The 21,958-nt window shown below is 44.3% G+C and overlaps 1 protein-coding gene across 1 annotated transcript; it reads right to left on the bottom strand.

Moving 5' to 3' along the window:
* Positions 1-394: 394 nt before the first annotated feature.
* LOC126236201 (uncharacterized) lies at positions 395-15,788 on the bottom strand. The gene is made up of 2 exons (XM_049945312.1): positions 15,217-15,788; positions 395-1,142 (listed from the first exon to the last, which is right to left on the bottom strand). Exons 1-2 carry the CDS (start codon positions 15,763-15,765, stop codon positions 750-752), a joined length of 942 nt encoding a protein of 313 aa, XP_049801269.1. The 5' UTR covers positions 15,766-15,788; the 3' UTR covers positions 395-749.
* Between the last annotated feature and the right edge of the window lie 6,170 nt (positions 15,789-21,958).

Here is a 21,958-nt window from a genome sequence, read left to right as displayed (position 1 = left end):
ACCCACGAAGACCTCCTCTAGCCAGATTCCTAACCTTTCCTCTGCCCCCCCCCCCTCCCACCTTGTTTCCTTGCATTTCTTGATCAGTGTGTTGCAAAATCCTGTATTTGCGACATGAAAATATATCGCATAGACCTATAGTTTGTTTTTTTTTTTGTTTTTTTTTTTTTTTGCATCATGGTTTCGTACAGATTAAAGGACCACTAGGACATATCTCCAGTGGACACACTCATACAGTCATTGAGACCTGGGACGAATTACAATCCATATCATCAAATCTGCAGCACTTGTTGCTCAATGTAATAGCAGCATCAGTCTGCTCAGTAAAAACGTTTATACATTTTATTATTCAGCGATAGCGGGGAATGTTGGCTCCCTCCCCATCCCTCCCAGTATAGTTAGTATATGCTAAACGCCACCCTCCTATGACAATGTATCAGTTGTACTAGAATGTCATCTCGATTACAACAAGAATTTTTCACCTTGATTTCTGTAAGAAAGCAACAGTAACCTCATAAAATTTATTCCGAAAACTCAGCTCACATGTCGGCTATTAAATATAGCTTTTGACGAATATTGATAAGTAGCAAGAGAGTCTAATGATAATAATGGTTGCTGACTTCTATAAATGTGACTGATGAACTCTGTGAATAAACTATCAGCAATGATATATTTAGCAGTGTGTATAGAGTCTATTCAATTCTACCCCGCTCTCGCCCTTTCCACCAATACAGTACAGCTAACGCCTATCACAGTAGCCCCTTACTCTCGAAGTGACGGGTGATGTACTTCATGTAAGGCTGCGAGTACTCATTGTCATAGACGCCATAGAGCAAGTCCGGTGATATGTTGAGGTCATGCAGTGCCTGCGAGAACTTGTATCCGACACGTTCCCAGGAAAGAACGAACCCGCTGAGGGTGGATGTGAACAGCGCGAAGGACTGCAGGTCCTCTATATCCCTCAGGAGTTCGTCCAGCGGGTAGGCGTCCGCCGCAGCTGCCATCCCCAGCGCGCGCAGCGACGCCTGCAGCTGTGAGTGGTAGGTCTCCAGCAGCGAGGGCAGGCGCTCGTGCGCGTCCAGACCAGCGTTCGCGAACAGGAAGTACACCAGGTCGCGGGCAGGGCTGGACACGTGCGTCAGCTGTGGACGTGGACACAACGTCAGTGCAACAGAACAATATGGAAAATATTTCGAGTAGATTTCCCCACCATGTTATAATTCTGGGTGGAGATTTTAATTTGCCGGATATAGACTGGGAGACTCAAACGTTCATAACGGGTGGCAGGGACAAAGAATCCAGTGAAATTATTTTAAGTGCTTTATCTGAAAACTACCTTGAGCAGTTAAACAGAGAACCGACTCGTGGCGATAACATATTAGACCTTCTGGTGACAAACAGACCCGAACTATTTGAAACAGTTAACGCAGAACAGGGAATCAGCGATCATAAAGCGGTTACTGCATCGATGTTTTGAGCCGTAAATAGAAATATTTAAAAAAAGTAGGAAGATTTTTCTGTTTAGCAAGAGTGACAAAAAGCAGATTTCAGAGTACCTGATGGCTCAACACAAAAGTTTTGTCTCAAGTACTGATAGTGTTGAGGATCAGTGGACAACGTTCAAAACCATCGTACAATATGTGTTAGATGAGTATGTGCCAAGCAAGATCGTAAGAGATGGAAAAGAGCCACCGTGGTACGACAACCGAGTTAGAAAACTGCTGCGGAAGCAAAGGAAACTTCACAGCAAACATAAACATAGCCAAAGCCTTGCTGACAAACAAAAATTACGCGAAGCCAAATGTGGTGTGAGGAGGGCTATGCGAGAGGCGTTCAATGAATTCCAAAGTAAAGTTCTATGTACTGACTTGGCAGAAAATCCTAAGAAATTTTGGTCCTATGTCAAAGCGGTAGGTGGATCAAAACAAAATGTCCAGACACTCTGTGACCAAAATGGTACTGAAACAGAGGATGACACACTAAAGGCCGAAATACTAAATGTCTTTTTCCAAAGCTGCTTCACAGAGGAAGACTGCACTGTAGTTCCTTCTCTAGATTGTCGCATAGATGACAATATGGTAGATATCGAAATAGACGACAGAGGGATAGAGAAACAATTAAAATCGCTCAAAAGAGGAAAGGCCGCTGGACCTGATGGGATACCAGTTCGATTTTACACAGAGTACGCGAAGGAACTTGCTCCCCCTTCTTGCAGCGGTGTACCGTAGGTCTCTAGAAGAGCGTAGCGTTCCAAAGGATTGGAAAAGGGCACAGGTCATCCCCGTTTTCAAGAAGGGACGTCGAACAGATGTGCAGAACTATAGACCAATATCTCTAACGTCGATCAGTTGCAGAATTTTGGAACACGTATTATGCTCGAGTATAATGACTTTTCTGGAGACTAGAAATCTACTCTGTAGGAATCAGCATGGGTTTAGAAAAAGACGATCGTGTGAAACCCAGCTCACGCTATTCGTCCACGAGACTCAGAGGGCCATAGACACGGTTTCCCAGGTAGATGCCGTGTTTCTTGACTTCCGCAAGGCGTCCGATACAGTTCCCCACAGTCGTTTAATGAACAAAGTAAGAGCATATGGACTATCAGACCAATTGTGTGATTGGATTGAGGAGTTCCTAGATAACAGAACGCAGCATGTCATTCTAAATGGAGAGAAGTCTACCGAAGTAAGAGTGATTTCAGGTGTGCCGCAGGGGAGTGTCATAGGACCGCTGCTATTCACAATATACACTCCTGGAAATGGAAAAAAGAACACATTGACACCGGTGTGTCAGACCCACCATACTTGCTCCGGACACTGCGAGAGAGCTGTACAAGCAATGATCACACGCACGGCACAGCGGACACACCAGGAACCGCGGTGTTGGCCGTCGAATGGCGCTAGCTGCGCAGCATTTGTGCACCGCCGCCGTCAGTGTCAGCCAGTTTGCCGTGGCATACGGAGCTCCATCGCAGTCTTTAACACTGGTAGCATGCCGCGACAGCGTGGACGTGAACCGTATGTGCAGTTGACGGACTTTGAGCGAGGGCGTATAGTGGGCAAGCGGGAGGCCGGGTGGACGTACCGCCGAATTGCTCAACACGTGGGGCGTGAGGTCTCCACAGTACATCGATGTTGTCGCCAGTGGTCGGCGGAAGGTGCACGTGCCCGTCGACCTGGGACCGGACCGCAGCGACGCACGGATGCACGCCAAGACCGTAGGATCCTACGCAGTGCCGTAGGGGACCGCACCGCCACTTCCCAGCGAATTAGGGACACTGTTGCTCCTGGGGTATCGGCGAGGACCATTCGCAACCGTCTCCATGAAGCTGGGCTACGGTCCCGCACACCGTTAGGCCGTCTTCCGCTCACGCCCCAACATCGTGCAGCCCGCCTCCAGTGGTGTCGCGACAGGCGTGAATGGAGGGACGAATGGAGACGTGTCGTCTTCAGCGATGAGAGTCGCTTCTGCCTTGGTGCCAATGATGGTCGTATGCGTGTTTGGCGCCGTGCAGGTGAGCGCCACAATCAGGACTGCATACGACCGAGGCACACAGGGCCAACACCCGGCATCTTGGTGTGGGGAGCGATCTCCTACACTGGCCGTACACCACTGGTGATCGTCGAGGGGACACTGAATAGTGCACGGTACATCCAAACCGTCATCGAACCCATCGTTCTACCATTCCTAGACCGGCAAGGGAACTTGCTGTTCCAACAGGACAATGCACGTCCGCATGTATCCCGTGCCACCCAACGTGCTCTAGAAGGTGTAAGTCAACTACCCTGGCCAGCAAGATCTCCGGATCTGTCCCCCATTGAGCATGTTTGGGACTGGATGAAGCGTCATCTCACGCGGTCTGCACGTCCAGCACGAACGCTGGTCCAACTGAGGCGCCAGGTGGAAATGGCATGGCAAGCCGTTCCACAGGACTACATCCAGCATCTCTACGATCGTCTCCATGGGAGAATAGCAGCCTGCATTGCTGCGAAAGGTGGATATACACTGTACCAGTGCCGACATTGTGCATGCTCTGTTGCCTGTGTCTATGTGCCTGTGGTTCTGTCAGTGTGATCATGTGATGTATCTGACCCCAGGAATGTGTCAATAAAGTTTCCCCTTCCTGGGACAATGAATTCACGGTGTTCTTATTTCAATTTCCAGGAGTGTACATAAATGACCTTGTGGATGACATCGGAAGTTCACTGAGGCTTTTTGCGGATGATGCTGTGGTATATCGAGAGGTTGTAACAATGGAAAATTGTACTGAAATGCGAGAGGATCTGCAGCGAATTGACGCATGGTGCAGGGAATGGCAATTGAATCTCAATTTAGACAAGTGTAATGTGCTGCGAATACATAGAAAGAAAGATCCCTTATCATTTAGCTACAATATAGCAGGTCAGCAACTGGAAGCAGTTAATTCCATAAATTATCTGGGAGTACGCATTAGGAGTGATTTAAAATGGAATGATCATATAAAGTCGATCGTCGGTAAAGCAGATGCCAGGCTGAGATTCATTGGAAGAATCCTAAGGAAATGCAATCCAAAAACAAAGGAAGTAGGTTACAATACACTTGTTCGCCCACTGCTTGAATACTGCTCAGCAGTGTGGGATCCGTACAAGATAGGGTTGATAGAAGAGATAGAGAAGATCCAACGGAGAGCAGCGCGCTTCGTTACAGGATCATCTAGTAATCGCGAAAGCTTTACGGAGATGATAGATAAACTCCAGTGGAAGACTCTGCAAGAGAGACGCTCAGTAGCTCGGTACGGGCTTTTGTTGAAATTTCGAGAACATACCTTCACCGAGGAGTCAAGCAGTATATTGCTCCCTCCTACGTATATCTCGCGAAGAGACCATGAGGATAAAATCAGAGAGATTAGAGTCCACACAGAGGCATACCGACAATCCTTCTTTCCGCGAACAATACGAGACTGGAATAGAAGGGAGAACCGATAGAGGAACTCAAGGTACCCTCCGCCACACACCGTCAGGTGGCTTGCGGATTATGGATGTAGATGTAGAGTGAAGCTGTTGCTAAAATCACCATTCCCGCCACAGAACCTTCGTGACTAACAACTCGCTTGTAGCACTGATTCATCCCTGCAAGCGCGGCACTGCCTGTACATAATGAGCGGGTACGTAAAGAACTTAGAATGAGAGAGACTGGTGACACTGGGGGTAGCTTCTAGAAAAGAAGTTGATATTGGACCATAAGAAGAACAACATAATGAGAGAATTTTTAAAATCAGAAATTTTTAAATGGCAATTTAAACAAAATGAAGAAATATCCATTGTTTCTGGTTATATAGAAAATATGATAGCCAAACCGAAAATGGAAATGCTCTCTTCAAGGAAGAAGGATGAGAGGATGTGTATCTAGGACAAGGGGAAGCTACTACGAAGCAGTGATGGCCACAGACCCTGAGGGGGTAGGCTGGCTCAATAGAAAGAGATGGACAATAGTGTGAAAAAAAGGGGTGACGACCACGATACTCGTGATAATGTCATAATGTAAACAAAACAGTCTCTAAGACAGAAAAAAGACGTACCACGAAGGTATTATCCGAATGTGACGGAAATCGGTAGATACAATGAACATGTACAGACATAAATATAACAGCATCAGCCGAATATGACGGAAATCGGTAGATACAATGAACATGCAGAGACAAATAAATGATAACAATTTCAGAAGCCCTGGAAGATTTATTCAGGAGAAAGAGCTTCACTAACTGAGCAAGACAATAATATGTTGGTCCATCACTGGCCCTAATGCAAGCAGACATTCAGTTTGGTACTGACTGAGAGAGTTGTTTGGTTCCTCCTGAAGGATATCATCCCAAATTCTGCCCAATTGGCGCGTTAGATCATCAAAATACCAAGCTGGATGGAGGGCCCTGCCCTTAACACTCCAAATGTTCTCAATTGGGCAGATATCCAGTAGTCTTTCTGGCCAAGCTAGGTTTGGCAAACACAAGCAGTAGAAACACTCGCCATTTGCAGGCGAGCCCCTGTGGTTTGCCATGAAAGGCAACATAATGGGCATAGAATATTGTCGACGTACTGCAGTGCCTTAGTGGTCTGCGGATGACAACCAAAACGGTCCTGTTAGGAAAACAAATGGCACCCCAGACCATGACTCCTGGCTGTCAGGCCTTATGGCGGGCGACAGGTTGGTACTCCACAGCTGTCAGGGATGTCTCCAGACACATCTTTATTGGTCACCACGATTGAGTTCGAAGTGGGATTCGTGACTGAAGACACTTCACTCAAAGAAGTTCCAGGCCGAAAATGTGTCTGGATACATCCCTGACAGTAGTGGGACACCGACAAGACTGTCACCCACCATAGAACCTGACAACCAGGAGTGATGATCTAGGGTGCCATTTCATAGCAGGACCTCTTTGGTCGTCAACCGTGTCACCCTTACAGCACTGTGGTACGTCGACGATATTCTGCGCCTCGTTTTTTACCCGGCATGGAAAGGCATCCTGGTTTTGCATTTCAGCAAGACAATGCCTGCTCACACACGGGGAGAGTTTCTATTGCTTGTCATCGTGCTCACCAGAACCTACCTCAGTCCGTAAGGGCGCCATATCTCTCCCCAATTGCGAACGTTTGGGGCATTGAGGGCAGAACCCTCCATCAAGCTCGGGATTTTGACAATGTAAGTACCAGTGGACAGAATTTGGCACGCTATCCCTCAGGAGGACATTCGACAACTCTGTCAATCAGTGCCAAGCTGATTAACTACTTGAATAAGGCTCAGAGGTGGACCAACGCATTATTGAATAGCTCAGTTTGTGAAGCTCTTTCTCTTGAAAAACCATCCAATTTTTCTGAAATTATAATAATGTACATTCGTATAATTCCTTCGTGGTGCGTCGTCTTTTTAAACTAGAGTGCACTAAAGTGGGTTGTGAAACTGTGAAACGACCAGAAAGAGATAGAAGAACAAAAGAGAGAAGATGAGAAATGCTGAAAAGTTCTTCGGCGTTATTAATAAAGCTAAACTGATGAGAAGTAAATGAAAAATTAGGGACACAGTTATTAGATTCCTAACGGTGAATTAATTGCACTTTATACCGCTACAAATGTGCACTGCATCAACACTAAACAATCACAGAAAGAAACAATGATCTCCTGCTATCATTATCAAAGTTTACCATTTACAGTTAAGTTTTTTATATTTGAGTAGGTCACGCTAAAACAAGATGAACACGAGAACAGTCTTATTAGCCATTTAAGGCATTTCCAATATAAATTGTATTATGATTATTTATGTACTTTGTGCAACACCAACTTCATAGCATTTTCATGTGTGTGCACGTGTATGTGTATGCGTGTGAGTGAGTGTGTGTGTGTGTGTGTGTGTGTGTGTGTGTTTGAAAAATACAAGGGGTATGAGTAACGAAGTTAATTGGTTGAATTCACTCATTAGTAGCGCCATTCCCAAAAAGATAATTGACTGTGAGAATTATTCAAACGATACACTCCACACTTCACTCTATTACCAGTTTATGGATTCCTTGGTACTTCGGGATGTGTTCTACCAACCTATCTGTTCTGTTACTCAAGTTTTGCCATAGCTTTTCGTCTCTAATTCCATTCAGCACTTCTTCATTGGCTATTTTATCCATCCCTCCAGTCTTCCGCATTGTTCTGCAGAAACACGTTTCGAAAGCTTTTATCCTCTTCTTGTCCGTTTGTTTATCATCCACGTTCCACTTCAAAATAAGGCTGTATTCCATACAAATATTTTCAGAAATTACATGCTAACACTAAAATTTATATTTCTTGTCAATATATCTCTCTTCAGCAGAACAGTTTTCTTGGGATTGCCAGTATGCATTTCATATCGTCTTTTCTCCTGCTTCGGTCAGTTATTTTGCTACCCAAATAGCGTAACTCGTATATTGCTTTCAGCTTCTCATTTCCTAATCCAATTACAGCAGCATCAATTTCTACTACAACAACACTCCCTACGCAGATACAGGCGACATTGTCAACTCCTTTTAACGGTATTCTATGTAAAGACTTTAAACGACTGTATATACACTATGTTATGTGCGTTACTACCTTTATTAATTATTTTTGAATAGGATGTTAGTAAACTGTAAAATAATGTTGTAAAAGTTGGGTAATGTAACTTCACTGGTCATGAAATACTTTAAGTATACTGCATCTGTAAAAACTGATATGTCACTGAGGGAAAATACAATAATTTTTTGATCGTGGTCTTCTACCACAAAATTTTTGAAGGGCTACTGCTTATGACATGTCGAGCCTTGGCGCGCGTGTGGATAGCATAGTCGGCCAAGGTTTAGCCATCGTTGAGGACAGACAACTTCAAACAGTTGCTGTGACAGAAAGCACGGAAAATCTTAGTACAACTGTCCCTGAACTGCGAATATTAAACTGCCTCTGTTGAAAGGCTGTGGAGACAAGCAGATCCCATCGAAGCTCCATGCAGGATTTGGTGCTGAAAGGCCAAATTAAATATGATGGGAATGCTACAAGTTGGAAACCACCAAATAGTTGTGTTAAACTGGGACATGGTTTGTTTTGGAAAATTTAAGAATGCTGAGGTTTACCGACTGAATGCTGTGCTCGTACACCATTTCTCTATAAGACAATATCACTCATTGTTCCTTCTAATTTCGGAAAAGGGAAATTAATTTCTTACATTTTGCCTATGTTTGAAAAAGTCAATAAATATGTCTGTTATAATCTTATCATTCTACTTGCAGTTACTGAAATCAGATTTCTCCTCATAATCATTTTCTCTTTGATACTGTTTTAAAAAACTTTATAGTATAACTGCATATTTGTCCAGTGTACTAGTGTCACTGCAATGTCCTGAGTTACTGTACTAATTTAAATGTGTCAACTAATTTGACAAAGCATGTGTAGTTAAGACTAAACCACGAGAGACATAAGCTACAGCAATATTTTCTGGAATGCCTTAGTCGCCTTAGTAAGATCAATACTGCTATCTGCTGCTGCTTCACAAACGATTTTTGTAGAAATTTTGAACCAAATTGGATACTGTAGGGGTACATAGAAAATTAGCTGAGTTATGAAATAAGGAAAGATACTCAATACTGATGAAAGATAGGAAGCTACTGCTTGTTCCACCATTGTGATCTTTACTTAAGTAGAGAAGCTGAACAAAGGAAAATATTTATAATTAACAGGTTAAAACAGGAAATAAATAACTTTCCTAGTAGAAGTAGTGACTGATTTTAAATTTCAGTTGGGATTTCACAAGGTGAGCTGTGAAGGACCTTGCCCAAGATTTAAATACTGGCACTGCAGCTCTTAGAAGAAAAGCATTCAGTTAAATAATTATACAGGTAAGCAGTAAAAGTATCAGTGTTAATGTGCTTCAGATACAGCCCGTAGTTGTGTATTAAACGCTTTCGAATTACAAAAGCTTTGAAAGTAACAAATGTGATAGCAGTTTGCCTTTATATACGTTAAAAACTATCCATTGATATTTTAATACAACAGTACTGAACTGCGTGTACGTGTTCATATCGATTCTTTAGCATAGAGAAATTCTTTAGGTTTCATTACCTAGCTTTGTGTTTTATGGCGTCTCGGCAGGTTGCAGACTTGTGGCGCCCCGAGCAGTTTTAAGTGCTAACTTTAAAGACTTTTTTGAAAGTTTAAAGTGTTATTCATGCTGTGGTTATTGTAATATTGATTTTCAAGTAGCCAAAAAATTGTCCATTGAGTGCCTCTGGGGGCGATTTTCTATGTTTATCAAGTTCAAAGGTTTCGCTTTGGCACAAATTGAAAAAAGGAATTCCCTGAAGTATTCAAAGGACAGTGACTAAGTTTTGCTAACTTACTGAGATGTGGTGTCCCCTATAGCTTAACTGTTCGTCATTGCCTCTGTTGCTAATAAATACTGCTCGTCATTGTTTATTTTAAATTTGGCCCCTGTGGCAAATATGTCGAAAATGACAATCTTCTTAATGTTCAGCACCTTACCACTCCCAGAGCAAGCGTTCTGCTTTAAGCTTAAGTTAAAAGATCTAAACAGAATGGCTATTTCACTCTGCAGCGGAGTATGCGCTGATGTGAATCTTCCTGGCAGATTAAAACTGCTTGTCGGACAGGCATTTCAACCCGGGACCTTTGCCTTTTGTGGGCAAGTCCTCTACCGACAGACCTACTCAAGCATGACTAACAAGTCGTCCTCGCAGCTTTACTTCCGCCAGTACGTCATCTCCTACCTTTGCAAGAGAGTTTCTGCGAAGTCTAATCTGTAGGAGACGAGGCACTGCTGGAGGTACAACCGTGAGGACGAGTCGTGACTCGTGCTTGGGTAGCTCAGGCGGTAGAGAAGTTGCCCATAAAAAGTAAAGGACCAAGGTCGGAGTGCCCTTCCGGCACGCAGTTTTAATCTGCCACGAAGTTTCAAGGGATATAAAAATAATAATTCTCTAGACCATTAACTTGACTTAATTCGTCTACATGTCATTATCCTTTTTCTACTTTTCTCGACGTTCATATAGAGAGTTCTTGTCAAAACATTATCTGTTCTTTCAACTGATCATTGCCGTATCTGATAGCATTTCTATCATCGACAAACCTTAAAATTTGCAATTCTTCTCTCTGAACTTTAATCCCCTTTCCTAATTGCCCCTTAATTTCTTTTGCCGATTGCTCGATGAACAGATGAAATAATATGGGGAATGGGCTGCATCTATGTCTCATGCCGTTCTGAATTATTACTTTCCTCTCATGTCCTTCGACTTTCATAAATGCAGACCGGTTTTTCTATAAGACGTAGGCAGCCTTTCGCACCCTGTATTTTACCCTTCCTACCTTTAGAACCTTAAACAGTGTTTTCCACTCAACATACACGAGAGATTTTTCGAAATTGAGAAATTACATAAATGGCTGTTTAACTTTCTTCAGTCTGTCTTCTGAGGTATGTCACAGGGTCAGTATTGCCTCATGTGTTCTCACATTTTCGTGGAACCGAAACTGATTTCCCCCAGGTCAGTCTTCACGCAGATCTGGAGGGTTTCCTACGCTGGCTGTAGGTCTCACATCTAAATGATTCGCTATTTTAGCAATTTTCAATATTGCCTCTCTGTTTCTTCATGCTCCGCTGACTCAGTCGTTTAGGAAAACTGATGTCAATTTTAACGACCAACTACCTTCATTTTAACACATGTTAACCTCCATGTATTTCTTTTATTTTGGGGCCAGTATTTTGAGAAAACTGTCTAAATTTTATGAAGGACTTTGAGGAATAAGTCCTTGAATCTGTGGAACTGAAATGAACATTCCTCTTTAGGTGCTTGAATAATACCTTTATTATCAGGCCTTATCACACTGAGAACTTGCAGATTGTTTTTCAACGTTTTAAGCCTATCTATCTAGAATTTCTCGTTGCTGCGGAAGCGGAAAAGGGCGGCTACCTTCCATACCATAACGTGTAGATCAGGAAGAAGCTATAAAGCTCGCCAGGGCATTTTCTTTATAGGAAGCCAAATTACACGGTTTTGATATCATGTCTTTGTGACTTGGAAGAAATCCACCATACCACCAAACTACTGAAGAGAGTTGTGTTGAAAATAAGGGAGAGAAGTCTACAATAACTAAGCAAACTGCAGTTCCTGAATTCTGTTTTGACGCTGGACGCTCCTTGGGTGCAAAGATTTTGGCCTTACGTTCCAAATACTGAGACCATTTTCTAAAAGAATCCATAGAAATAAAATTCGTGGATAGTCTTATAAATACTGTCAGAGAGTTTCCACTAAATTCTGTATGATGTCTAACAAAGGGACTGGCTTGCGTTGCGCTCTTCCCTCTGTATTTCAGTGTTTACTATATATGACGTAGCTAGTTCTGGTTGGCTGGTGGTATTAATGTGTAACATATGAAGCTTGGCTTCCTGCAGGCTCTATTATACTATCAGGAATCATACAGTATAACACATAAAAGAGTTTGTCGTATTTTCTCTACGTGGCTTGCTGCAGTTCTTCCTTTAGAATGACAGGGAGATTACCTATGGAAAAGTTAGCTTTTCTTTTAACCATTATGATGAAGTGTTTGAACTGTCTGAATGTCACAAAACGTTTAAGTTAACGTATTTCGAAGTACTCATGAAGCTGTATATGTTTGCATTACCTCATTATTCATTACTACGAGGGTAATCCCAAAAGTAAGGGCTCCTATTTTTTTTTTATAAGTAGAGAACTCTGTTTGTGTGGCAGTTGATCACACTGTTACGAAGAGTGATTCACGCGCTGTGTGCAAGCATGCGCACGCCGTGCTGAGGTGCTGTCTTGGCTTGGCAGCCGTTGAGAATGGAGCTCCCGTTGGATGTTACCGCCAAGCGCGAATTGCGCGCAGTTATTCGGTTTTTGAACTCAAAGGGCACTGCGTCGATTGAAATCCATCGCCAATTGACGGAAGTGTATGGTGAGTCGTGCATGGAAGTCAAAAACGTTCGTAAGTGGTATAGAGAGTTTGCAGCTGGTCGGACCGAAATTCACGACGAACAAAGGAGCGGGAGACCGTCAATTTCTGAGGAGACAGTGTTGAAGGTTGAGCAAAGCATGCGCGAAGACGGGCGGATCACCCTGGATGATCTCTGCACGTTGGTTCATGAGGATTTCCGAAGCACCGCTCACAGAATTTGAACGGAAACATTGAACTACCGGAAGGTGTGAGGAAGATGGGTGCCACGAAGGCGGACTGAAGACCACCAACAAGTTGTTGCTTGCCGCGCATTTCTTCACCGCCTTGCAGCCGAACAGGACAACTTTCTGGGCTCAATTGGCACGGGTGACGAAACCTGGGCATACCACTTTACACCTGAGACCAAGGCAACAATCACGGCTGTGGCTGCAACCTTCTTAGCCAAAGCTGCGGAAATTCAAACAAACGCAGTCTACCGGTGAAGTCATGACAACCGATTTTCGGGATCGCAAGGGGGTATTGTTTGTTGACTTTATGCCCACTGGGACCACAATTAATGCTGACAGGTACTGTAAGACTCTGAAAAAACTCAGTCGGCCTGCGTGACCGAGCGGTTCTAGGCGCTTCAGTCTGGAACCGCGCCTTCGGTACGGTCGCAGGTTAGAATCCTGCCTCGGGCATGGATGTGTATGATGTCCTTAGGTTGGTTAGGTTTGAGTAGTTCTAAGTTCTAGGGGACTGATGACCTCAGATATTAAGTCCCATAGTGCTCAGAGCCATTTTGAAAAAACTCAAATTGGCAATTCAGAACTGGAGAAGAGGAATGTTGAGCAAGGGCGTACACATTCTCCATGACAACGCTCGCCCACACATTGCTCGGCAAACCGTTGCTCTCCTGCAACAGTTTCAGTGGAACATAATCACCCACCCACCCTATAGTCCTGACTTGGCGCCCAGTGACTATCACCTGTTAAAAGAACATTTGGCCGGAAAGCGATTCTGCTCCGACGACGAGGTAGAAGGAGAGGTTGATAACTTTCTGACCAGCATGGCGGCGAGCTGGTATGACATGGGCATACAAAAACTGCCACAGCGTCTACAAAAATGCATCGACAGAAATGGTAATTATGTCGAAAAATAGCTAAATGTTCAACCTGTAAACTGATGTAAACCATTGTAGAAATAAACAGGTCTATGTACTATTAAAAAATAGGAGACCTTACTTTTGGGATTATCCTCGTATATACAGACACTGTCCAGTCGCATTACTGTGACAACCTGTCAAGAGGCTGAAAAACCGCCTTTTGCAGCGCGATGCGTCCAGGGAGAGAGTCAGTGAGGTTCTGGAAGGTATCGACGGGGATGTGGAGCCACATCGACTCCAGTGCCGTGGCCATCTGCGCTACGTTTCTAGGCTGAGGATCTATGGCGCGAACACCCCGGTTGAGGTGGTCCCACAAGCTCGCGATTGGATTTTAATCCGGGGAATTTAATGGCCTTCGAATCGTGCACGTACACTACGAGTTGTGTGACATGTTGCACTGTCTTGCTGCTAGACGCCATCACGCTGAGGAAAAGCAAACTGCATGTAAGGGTGGATACAATGCCCAGTACAGATGCATACTTGTGTTGACCTGTTATGCCACCCATAATGTCACAAAAATATTCCTCAGACCATAATAGTCCCTGTTGTTTGTAGGGCGTTTGATTTCAGACATTTCACGCCTTACATGCTAACAGATGTCCAGTGTAGCATAAAACGTGATTCATCCGAAAAGGCAACCTGTCGCCACTCAAGGAGCGTCCAGTTGCGATACTGTCAATAAATATAGGTCAGCATAGGTGCTTGAACTAGGCACTGCTGTCATGGACTGTGCGGCTGGTCCCGGCGGAGGTTCGAGTCCTCCCTCGGGCATGGGTGTGTGTGTTTGTCCTTAGGATAATTTAGGTTAAGTAGTGTGTAAGCTTTGGGACTGAGGACCTTCGCAGTTAAGTCCCATCAGATTTAACACACACACACACGAACTAGGCGCTGCTATTTGCCCAGACACGTCTCTGCAGTCGTCGCTAACCACTGTTGTTTATGGCCTGTGGTGAACTACAGTTGCCTCCGTGTCGTGTTGTGGATAGTGCCATTTGGCATGGGTGATGTGCTTCAAGCATGGAGATGCGCGAACAGTTTACAAACTTAGCCATTTTGGAAATGCTTCCACACTTGGCGCAAAAGCCGGCGATCATGCCCTTTTGGACGTCAGATAAACCGCTCCGCTTCCACATTACGACAACGACTGCACTGTTTGCCATGTCACACCAACACGCTTTATATAACGTCCACTGCTACTGCTGCCACCTGCCATTTGTGAGCGGTTATAGCACACTGATGTCCAACACAGTCAGTGGTCATGTTAATGTAACTGGACAATGCAGAATAAGTTATATGGTCTACATTAGCGTAGAACAAGCTCTATGTCTTTCTGAATTCATTATGTGCAAGTGGACCAAGATTCCAAATAGAGAGAAAAGATGTTCAAATGTGTGTGAATTGCTATGGGATCAGACTGCTGAGGTTATCAGTCCCTAGACTTACGCACCACTTAAACTAACTTACGCTGAGAATAACACATACATCCATGCCTGAGAGGGACTCGAATCTCTGGCGGAAGAGGCCGCTCAATCCGTGACATGGCGCCTCAAACGACACGGCCACTCCACGCAGCGAATAGAAAGAACTGATAAGTGGTAGAACCACTCATTTACATACCTGGAAATCTACAAACCGCACACCAGCAACCTTCTCTTCTGAGTACTTGAACATCATATTGTTCTTCCAGCAATCAGCGTGAAGCAAAACCTTCAGCTTGGTATCTTGCATTTTACGGATCAATGACTCTTTCACTCGTGGCATTATGGTGTTCGCAAGCTCGATGTACTTCGGTGCATATTCTTCCCAGCCGGGTACCCTTTTTATGAAATCTGCAATAGCAGAACACGTGCAGCGTATCATCTGACGAAACAAACCCTCCATGGTCTCAGCTGCAAACATGTCCGTATTGAGTTGGACGCCGTAGTCAGGGTGCTTGCTGAGCACGTGGGCCGTGCCGGCGTGGAGGCGCGCGTACGCTCGCATCACCACCTCGCAGTGCTGGTAATCGAGCGGTCGATCGGCGTCTGCCAGTCGATAGCCGGCCGCCACCAGGTCGTCCAGCACGAGGAAGGCCCTAGGCGTGGCGCCGTGGTGCAGACACGTGGCCGCCAGCGGACGAAACGACGCGCCCTCCACCCGCCGCAGAGCCTCGTGTGCTGCGGGCATCACTTCCCCTAGTATTAGCGACTCCGTATTTTGTTACTAGCACCATCCAGTTTTCTACATTACAAAATTTTCCAAGATTTTCCACATATTAGTGTACACATGCGCTATTATTTACCTTTACAACTACGAGATACCTACACTTGAGTAGTTCGGACCTTCCTTCTTTCCAACTTAACAGACACCAAAGTCTGCACTAGGCTAACATTAACTCACTTCTGTCATCTGATCCAGGAATCAACATCAGAATCTGTTCTTTCTATCACCTACAGTTCCTCCATTCCATATCCTTTCCACAAAGCAAGACTCCATTACCTACACTCTCATCACCCAAGTTGTGAAATCTAACTACCAATACCCACAAGCAACAATCTTTACAACAAATGATGATTAACTGAAAACCATCAGCTGCCAACAGGTGTTGTTGATTTACCTCGATGTGGACAGCTGAAAATGTGTGCCCCGACCGGGACTCGTACACGGGATCTCCTGCTTACATGGCAGACACTCTATCCATCTGAGCCACCGAGGACACAGATGAATATCGTGACTGCACGCTTCCCGTCAGACCCACATTCCCAACTGTCCACAATTCTACATATGCAATGTACTTTATACACTCCTGGAAATTGAAATAAGAACACCGTGAATTCATTGTCCCAGGAAGGGGAAACTTTATTGACACATTCCTGGGGTCAGATACATCACATGATCACACTGACAGAACCACAGGCACATAGACACAGGCAACAGAGCATTCAAAATGTCGGCACTAGTACAGTGTATATCCACCTTTCGCAGCAATGCAGGCTGCTATTCTCCCATGGAGACGATCGTAGAGATGCTGGATGTAGTCCTGTGGAACGGCTTGCCATGCAATTTCCACCTGGCGCCTCAGTTGGACCAGCGTTCGTGCTGGACGTGCAGACTGCGTGAGACGACGCTTAATCCAGTCCCAAACATGCTCAATGGGGGACAGATCCGGAGATCTTGCTGGCCAGGGTAGTTGACTTACACCTTCTAGAGCACGTTGGATGACACGGGATACATGCGGACGTGCATTGTCCTGTTGGAACAGCAAGTTCCCTTGCCGGTCTAGGAATGGTAGAACGATGGGTTCGATGACGGTTTGGATGTACCGTGCACTATTCAGTGTCCCCTCGACGATCACCAGTGGTGTACGGCCAGTGTAGGAGATCGCTCCCCACACCATGATGCCGGGTGTTGGCCCTGTGTGCCTCGGTCGTATGCAGTCCTGATTGTGGCGCTCACCTGCACGGCGCCAAACACGCATACGACCATCATTGGCACCAAGGCAGAAGCGACTCTCATCGCTGAAGACGACACGTCTCCATTCGTCCCTCCATTCACGCCTGTCGCGACACCACTGGAGGCGGGCTGCACGATGTTGGGGCGTGAGCGGAAGACGGCCTAACGGTGTGCGGGACCGTAGCCCAGCTTCATGGAGACGGTTGCGAATGGTCCTCGCCGATACCCCAGGAGCAACAGTGTCCCTAATTTGCTGGGAAGTGGCGGTGCGGTCCCCTACGGCACTGCGTAGGATCCTGCGGTCTTGGCGTGCATCCGTGCGTCGCTGCGGTCCGGTCCCAGGTCGACGGGCACGTGCACCTTCCGCCGACCACTGGCGACAACATCGATGTACTGTGGAGACCTCACGCCCCACGTGTTGAGCAATTCGGCGGTACGTCCACCCGGCCTCCCGCATGCCCACTATACGCCCTCGCTCAAAGTCCGTCAACTGCACATACGGTTCACGTCCACGCTGTCGCGGCATGCTACCAGTGTTAAAGACTGCGATGGAGCTCCGTATGCCACGGCAAACTGGCTGACACTGACGGCGGCGGTGCACAAATGCTGCGCAGCTAGCGCCATTCGACGGCCAACACCGCGGTTCCTGGTGTGTCCGCTGTGCCGTGCGTGTGATCATTGCTTGTACAGCCCTCTCACAGTGTCCGGAGCAAGTATGGTGGGTCTGACACACCGGTGTCAATGTGTTCTTTTTTCCATTTCCAGGAGTGTAGATATTTGCCCATCCACTCATTACTCGCGCACACTTTGGCGATTCCCATAAGAGTTTGGGCAACCTGTGCGCATTCGCACAGACGAAGGTCAATGGCTGGGTAGCTTTTAACTATATATATGGAAACAGTAACTGTTCTCGAAAGAACAGATACTGTTGATGACCATGCATCTTTTCCCTGGAATACATATAAAGTACATTACATATGTGGAATTGTGGACAGTTGGGAATGTGGGTCTCATGGGAAGCGTGCATGGGATAAGTCCCTGCAGTCGCGCTATTCATCTGTGTCCTCGGTGGCTCAGATGGATAGAGCGTCTGCCATATAAGCAGGAGATCCCAGTTTCGAGTTCCGGTCGGGGCACACATTTTCAGCTGTCCACATCGAGGTAAATCAACAATACCTGTTGGCAGCTGATGGTTTTCAGTTAATCATCATTTATTCCAGGGAAAAGCTGCACGGTCATCAACAGTATCTGTTCTTTCGAGAACAGTTACTGTTTCCATATATATAATCTTTACAACATTCCCACAAATTTTATATAAAACTCTCGATTAGTTCTCTCCATTTCCAAGCATCTACCCAACAACTCATTAACTTATACTGGTATCACTCAATCATCAGAATTACGAAGTGCCACATGACTATGAAAAGTGTCCTTATTTTAATCTCTCTAAGTATAAAAAATATTCACATTAGAGAAGAAAATTAAGTGGAATGAAGAGTGCCGATGTGGCTGTTAACAGCTCTCCCACCTGAGGATTATATTATTCAATTAAACAGTAATTTGATAACAAATGTTAGCAGATTTCAAAGAGATTGTTATTTTGTGCTAAGTATTTACACACCTATACTACATTAAAAATAAATTTAAGAGTAAAAAAATTGTCATCAAGGACTATTTTTTTCGGCTTATGTCACTTATTTGATTTGGTATGTGATTCCCTACATTTCTGTTGGAGAACTTCTGATATCATGACATTCATTTTGCAGCAGATGACAGTTGTTGTAAATGACTGAAGCAGTTTAGAAATTAAAACTGATGTTCCACTGGGTTTAGCCATCAGAAATCTGCTTTTAGCAGGATGTGAATGTTCTGCCTTGTGTGAAACAAGAAGCAGGAATATTTATTCCTATTGGTAGCACAAATATTATTGATAAGCAAAAGTAAGATGAAGAAGGACGGTCATAAGTTTCCTTTTTACAGATCTCCTTGTGCTGATTTAGAAAAGGATGCAGTTTATTAATCTTGCATTGAGAAAAGTGTAACATGTTGTTCAAACGAGGATCAGTAGCAACATAATATATTCTAAGTTTTTATAGCAAATAATGAGAAAGGTTATATATATATATATATATATATATATATATATATATATATATATATATATATATATATATATAATGGGCCTTTAAAGCTACCGCCCTCAGATTGTTTTACTATAAAGAAAAGTGTAAATGTTGGAGACATAGATATAATGTAATTTCCTTATTTACAGTGATTAAGTGTTACTATCATGTAAATGTAATTAAAATGATATTTAAGGTTAATGTACATACATCACATACACATCAAAATCAGCTCACAGGTTATTGGTAAAAGATATCTTCACTGTCTGCCGATTTTAGAGGAGAATCTTTAATAAACAAGCGTGGAGTGGTAAGATAGGCATCACCTAACATAATGACTGCTTTTGAAAAAGATTTCATTTATAGAACTGGGAATATGAACAGACCAATCGAAAATGAATGCACGAAACGCCCTATGCACTGGCTGATGTATCTACAACAGAAGATGGAGAGTCACTTCTGTGTTTTTTTTAGGCTGAAGACTTCTGACTAACTCTGCTACATAAATACTCTCTTACATTTTGGTATTTAACATTGAATATCACCAGAACAATTAATATAACCTTTATAATTCTCTCTGAAATTCTCATTTAAATATTCACATTGAGCTACATAATTGATCTTGCCGTTGATGGGGAGGCTTGTGTGCCTCAACGATACAGATAGCCGTACTGTAGGTGCAACCACAACAGAGGGGTATCTGTTGAGAGGCCAGATAAATTTGTGGTTCCTGAAGAGGGGCAGCAGCCTTTTCAGTAGTCGCAGGGGCAACAGTCTGGATGATTGACTGATCTGGCCTTGTAACACTAACCAAAAGGGCCTTGCTGTGGTGGTACCGCGAACGGCTGAGAGGAAGGGGAAACTACAGCCGTAATTTTTCCCGAGGGCATGCAGCTTTACTGTATGGCATGGAGAGCTGCATCAAACCAGTCTCAGGAATGAAGACCACAACAACAACAACAACAACAACAACAATTAAAGTAATCGAGGCAAATTTCGCCTTAAATGCTCTCAGAGACTGAAGCTCCAAGAATTCTCGTGTTTCATTTCTTTGTGCCAGCTTATGCTACCATTAGAGATTTACCTTGTATTTTCTTTTGCACTTGAGACTAACGTAATCGAGTCGGACTCTAACGCAGTAGAGTCGGATTTTACCTCATACACTCTCAGTGCAAAGCACGAACTCCAACAACCTCCAAGAACATTCGAAAACACTGATATAATTTCTTAGACATTTGAGAACATTCAAGAACTACTTCTGCTCCTTCTCCTTCTTCTATTCAGCTATTAGGCAAAATTGCCTGTTACAGTACCTATCTTTGCTGGGGTCTTACTCTATCTCTTCTTCCTTGGCACTTATAATTTCTGACATTTAAGGGAAGTCTTTCACTCCCATTCCTTCTGTGTGTTCATTCCATTTTCTCCTGACTTGACATTTTTAGTTCTTCTCTAATATCTTGATACATTAATCTGACTTCTACTGTGAAACCTTTAAAATACGGCTTCCTTGCTTTTTGAAAATTACTCAGGTCATGCTTCCACAGAGCAGTGAGCGGAATGCAACAATTTGATAGAATTTAATTTGAGTACCTCTCCTAGGTTTGTTCCTAAGATTTAAGGAACTGTTGCACCTAAAATTTACAGAAAACTAGAGAACAACCCTGGAATATAGCAAAGTAGTGCACCAGGACATAATCTGCGTTATTTCTGTACATACGTATATAATAACCGGATTTTAAGGGGACAACTACTTGGAAATCACGGATATTTAAATACCGTACACAAACATGTTAAATGTCCAGCACTGGCCAACAACAAAAATGAAAGGTTTGTTTATAAATAAATAAATAAATCTTCTGCTACCAGTCACGATTTTTCTTTATTTTACTATTCGCACGACGCGTTTCGAGAAATAATTCCCATTTTCAAGTGCGTTTTTATGATGATGTGTGTTAAGCCATTTCTTTTGATGTTGTCAGTGTGTGTGAGTCTGCTTCATTTTGTTGACTTTTAAGTTTTCTAATGGTCCATTTGTGTAGAGTCTCACACACACTTAACATCACACACAACTTGTACAGTTTACACATCGAAAATATCTTTATATAATATATTTTCGATGTATAAAATGTACAAGTTTGTGCTGGACGTATTGATAACATACGAATTCCTGCCACTCCGATCATCCCAGGATACCCTCCGTGGCCGGGGGTGGTGCACTCTGACCTACACACACGTCCACGGCTGCGACTGCAGCCCGTAAGGTAGCGTTCTCGCTTCCCGTGCATGGGGTCCCTGGTTCGATTCCCGGTGGGGTCAGGGATTTTTCCTGCCTTGGTATGACTGGGTGTTGTGTCGTCTTCATCATCATCATTCATCCCCATTAGGGTCGGAGGAAGGCAATGGCAAACCACCTCCACTAGGACCTTGCCTAGTATGGCGCTGCGGGTCTCCCGCATCGTCCCCAACGCTCCTCGGAGTATGGGACCTCATCATCATCACCATCATCTTTACGTTGGCGATGGCAGGGTACATGTGAATGATTGCCGGGTGGGGCGCGGAGCGTATGGACCTTGGGACAGGAGTGCCCGCGATGTGTGAGTGCTTCCAGCTGTCTGCGGCATGAAGCCCAGACAGCTTACTGCTGCGGACTGGATCATAGTTTACGTGTGTCGTGTTTAGTGCTTCTGAATACATCGCAGTGGACACTGTCTTACTGTGGTATTTGCTGTTGTCTATTCTATCACGCTGTAGAGCCTTCCTCTGTCCTTCCGAGAGTAGCAGAGAGAATCAATTTAGGAAACTTC

The sequence above is a fragment of the Schistocerca nitens genome, chromosome 2 (assembly GCF_023898315.1).
Source record: "Schistocerca nitens isolate TAMUIC-IGC-003100 chromosome 2, iqSchNite1.1, whole genome shotgun sequence".
In the NCBI taxonomy this organism is placed as follows: domain Eukaryota; kingdom Metazoa; phylum Arthropoda; class Insecta; order Orthoptera; family Acrididae; genus Schistocerca; species Schistocerca nitens.
Note: the sequence above shows the minus strand (reverse complement) of the source record. Positions and strands in the feature narration are given on the sequence as shown.

Excerpts from the sequence above, each read along its gene's own strand:
- LOC126236201 (XM_049945312.1), bottom strand. The coding sequence starts at position 15,765 with ATGCCCGCAGCACACGAGGCTCTGCGGCGGGTGGAGGGCGCGTCGTTT. Across the intron at positions 1,143-15,216 it reads TGCGGTTTGTAGATTTCCAG|CTGACGCACGTGTCCAGCCC; the intron begins GTATGTAAATGA and ends CCACGTCCACAG.